Source organism: Ricinus communis, chromosome 2, assembly GCF_019578655.1.
Source record: "Ricinus communis isolate WT05 ecotype wild-type chromosome 2, ASM1957865v1, whole genome shotgun sequence".
Taxonomy (NCBI): Eukaryota; Viridiplantae; Streptophyta; class Magnoliopsida; order Malpighiales; family Euphorbiaceae; genus Ricinus; species Ricinus communis.
The window spans coordinates 11,135,056-11,138,985 of record NC_063257.1 but is presented as its reverse complement, the minus strand read 5'-3'; the positions used below and the strand labels follow the sequence as shown (position 1 = coordinate 11,138,985).

The window sequence follows — 3,930 nt, the reverse complement described above, 5'->3', positions numbered from 1 at the left end:
TTTTATAGGACTAACGTAATAAATCATTTTTCTCATTAATAGAAGTAATAGTATTTTAATTATATTATTATTATTATTTATAATCTTGGGTCAAAACAATTATATAATCAAAATAATAACACATATCAAAATTTATTTATATCTCAATACATTTAATATAAAAAAGTGTTCAATTAAGCATTTAAAAACAAATAAAATATAACATAATTTATTAAGCTAAAATTGATATTATCCCCGGCATCACTGGAAATTAGCTAGGGTAAAGTACATTATTAATACAACATATAACCCAAAAAGTATATTATTAACAAAATAAACGAAAAGTTTCTTCTCCAAACATATCTAGCTTCGCGGGTGCAAATAACAACCCCGCAACATTAAACATATAAAACAAACAGGCCATAAGATCAAGATTGCCTATGATGATCTTGTGTGATCATACAATGATATGATATTTGCCAGGACTGATACATTTCCAAGATGATCCATGATGCTCAAGTCATTACAGGAAATATATAATGACAATGATTGGATGAATTTTGGTCTATCTTGCCACCATCAGTTCCTTTTTCTCCACACTTTAACAAGCCATCCTTAAAATTAGAATTTCCATTGCTTTTTACCAAAAATAGAATGCATCAGCTACTTCTCTGAATTTGATTACATCCAAATGAACATAATTCACATTATAATACTCTTCCAATCTGACATAAATTCTAAAACAACAATTCCATTAAATCCAACATTTGGCAACATCCTTTTTCAGGTGGGAGTTGCAAGAGATGTTGATGAAGGTAAATAACATTTTCTTAGACCAAAAACTTTATAGAATGAGAAACCTAAGAGGCTACTTATGCATGCAAGTTCATATTCAGTGGAAAATGGGCACAAAAGAAACATGTACTGACTGCAGAAGGTTGCTGATATTAATTGTCAATTTGCTAAGTAATATATTTACTGCTCAATCAACCATCTTTCTGTCAATCAATAGGTAGCACCATCTTTGCAAGGACTAGCTTCTACATTGACATTTTGCTCTAAACACGCCAAATGATTATATATTTTTGTGTCTAGCTGCAAAGAATATGAATATAACACCAGCAAATGCTAAAAATAAAAGAAAAAGAAACAGACTGCTTGATTCTGCAAATGACTATGTAAGAATAGCAGGTTGCTGCAATAGTAAGAAATAATCAAGAACTTGAAATGGAGCCTAGAGAGGGAAACTTAACATGAATTAACTCCTTTCTTTTCATGTGAGATAAATTTCCAGGCGGAAAGGGAATGAAGAGGTGTACCTTTCCATCCAAGAACCAAGCTTTTCCCATTTCTATCAAGTGTGAAGCAGTTCCCACATGCAAATTTCTTAACTATCAAATTTGCTTGGAGCAAAGCTGAAGAACTCAAATCAGTCTCCACCATGCCAAAACGAGCAAAGAATGCTCTCCAGGCATCAAGCTTTACGTTCCGAATTACCCTTTCCTCTCCCTCAGTAGCTATCATATTCTTGATCCCTATACCAAAGTACATTGATTCCATAATCATCCTGTTTTTATCATTCCGTTCCATGCATGCATCAAGGCAATCAAAATATGCACTGTAATAGAAAAGTGCTTCTACAAAACGATTCACAAAAGTTGGTGAGTTGTGATTTGCCTCAACTTCAGCAACCACTATAACACATGGATTGACATTTTTTATCATTCTCATCATTGAATCCAGCCTATTGGGCAATGAAATCAAGTTCCTAGGTAAATATGCAAAGTAAATAGCCACTGTTTCCCCATCATCCAGATCTAATAAGTCTTCTTTAAGATCCAGCAAATCTGATACTAAAGCCATCTTAAATGAGAATGCTATGTTCATAGTCTCTGCAAAGCTAATTAGCCTCTTACCTGTATTCTCAATTAATTCCCTTGAAGTAGTCCCAATAGCAGTTATCTTTAAATGCTCAAGAGGGCAATCACATCGAGAAACTAAAGCTTGCATCAATACTGTCCATTGCATTCCATATCTGAGTGATAGATCAAGTATGTGAATTTTCTTTGCATCAGCCACATTATCCACAATGGCTTGGATTCCAGCAAAATGGGCAACCTGACAGAAGGGAGTTTCCAGATGACTTGCCAAGATTGTTGGGTTTGGAGTCATCATTGCTTCATCAATTTCAAATGCCTGCTTCTTCCCCAACTCTTTTGATTTTGTTTTTCCTGTTTCTATATCAATTCTATCATGGAGAGCTTCAGCAAAATAATAAACAACACGTTGAACTGGATTTCCCGTATTGGAGGAAATAGAATCACATTGCTTGAGCAGTCTGCTGGCACTGTCATATTGTTGATTTCCAATTCTCTCAGCAGAAGCCAAAAGGGATTCAGCGAGTTCCACATGTTTAGCATCTTCATCAGACAGGCCAGAGAAATAAAGATCAAAAGGATTGTTGAACATGGAGGCAACATCATGGCAAGACGACTGCAGAAACCTTGCTCCAGCTATCCTCATGATATCTTCTGTAGACAATTCCTGACCTACTACCTTGATGGATGAGTCAAACTTGTTTGGCTCAAGCATTCTCATGCTGTTTAATTGATTGAACCCATTAGTATGACTCTTTAGCAGCTCAAGTGACGCTAAAGGAAATGCATATGGATTTTCTTTCTTGGATTTAACTTCTCGGATTCCACTTTGAATTTCATCAAGTTGTGTTATTTCCTGATAACATTTTTGAAGTGGCGGAGATAGGATACCAAACCTCAGGTCATCAAGATGCATATAATCCCCAAATGAGTTCTGTTGCTGGTCTTGTTGATCATACTTTGACATCAGTAATTCTTCCTCCCATTGGTTATTCTGATAGAGCCCATTATCAGAAGACTCTCCCCATTCTTCAACTCCATAAAAAGAACTTTGTGTCCTTGTATTCCCTTCATCCATGCTCTTATTTGTGAAAGAGAAATTATCTTCAAATCCATAACCGTTGAACTGTTCAGCAGGGAACTTTTCATTTGCCATCTCAAAATGGAAAATTGGTCACAGTTCTGGTTTCAAGTGTAGTATGTTAACCATGCTTATTTAATAACTTGAGAAATTAAGGGTATAACGAGACAGCCAGAAAGCTTTGAGTACTTATTTACTCAAATTTCTTCTTGATGATCAATGCTTCCAAAAATTATTCTGCAAGGAAATAAAGTCAACTCAATGTTGATAGGTAGATATATTCAAGGCAGCCTACATTAGCAATGATTTGACAAATTCGATGTCATTCCTGCAAACAGAAATTAAATATTAATTATGCATAAGATACCATCTTTTAAAAAAATTAAAAGGAAAGTTGGAATCACAGCTATGCCTTCTAATGCCAAAATTTCATTAATTTTGTCCTTGTTGAACTTTAGACTAATTACCTCAGAAATTCAGACAAGAATGGATAGCAACAAACTTGAACAGAGAATCAAAAGAAAAGAAGAAGGGCCAAACAGATTATAATAGAATAGGTATTGAACAACAAGCACATTTAACAGACAAGAAACATTTCATATTAAAAAAGACATCAGAAACTATATGGAGGAATCAACTTAAGCACTAAACAATTCCTGCAATGAAACTATGATAATGTAGGCCAATGATTTACAGAAAGGAGCAGTTTGAGTCTCTCTTATGCTCTTGTCCACATGATTGGTCATTTATAATCTAAGTTATTGACTGACATGGACAGTTAATAAGTCAATGCCACAGGCAAATGATACCAATGCAAGATCCAACTAATACACTAACAAGTGAAATGAAAAAAAAAAAAAAAACAAAGGTATCCATTTAATCGACTTGGCGAACACTGACTAATTCTCTGAATCACCTGTCCTCTTGATTCTTTTCTATGTTTTCATTCTACTTCATTATCTGTCACTGGCTTAATTGATGATGACTCAGACT

General features: G+C 34.5%; 1 protein-coding gene across 1 annotated transcript; it reads right to left on the bottom strand.

The window, feature by feature from the left end:
- Positions 1–302: 302 nt before the first annotated feature.
- LOC8282472 (DELLA protein RGL1) lies at positions 303–3,251 on the bottom strand. Its single transcript, XM_048371111.1, has one exon. The coding sequence runs from the start codon at positions 3,010–3,012 to the stop codon at positions 1,228–1,230; it is 1,785 nt and encodes a 594-aa protein (XP_048227068.1). The 5' UTR covers positions 3,013–3,251; the 3' UTR covers positions 303–1,227.
- Between the last annotated feature and the right edge of the window lie 679 nt (positions 3,252–3,930).

Coding starts and splice junctions, on each gene's coding strand:
- LOC8282472 (XM_048371111.1), bottom strand. CDS start 3,012: ATGGCAAATGAAAAGTTCCCTGCTGAACAGTTCAACGGTTATGGATTT.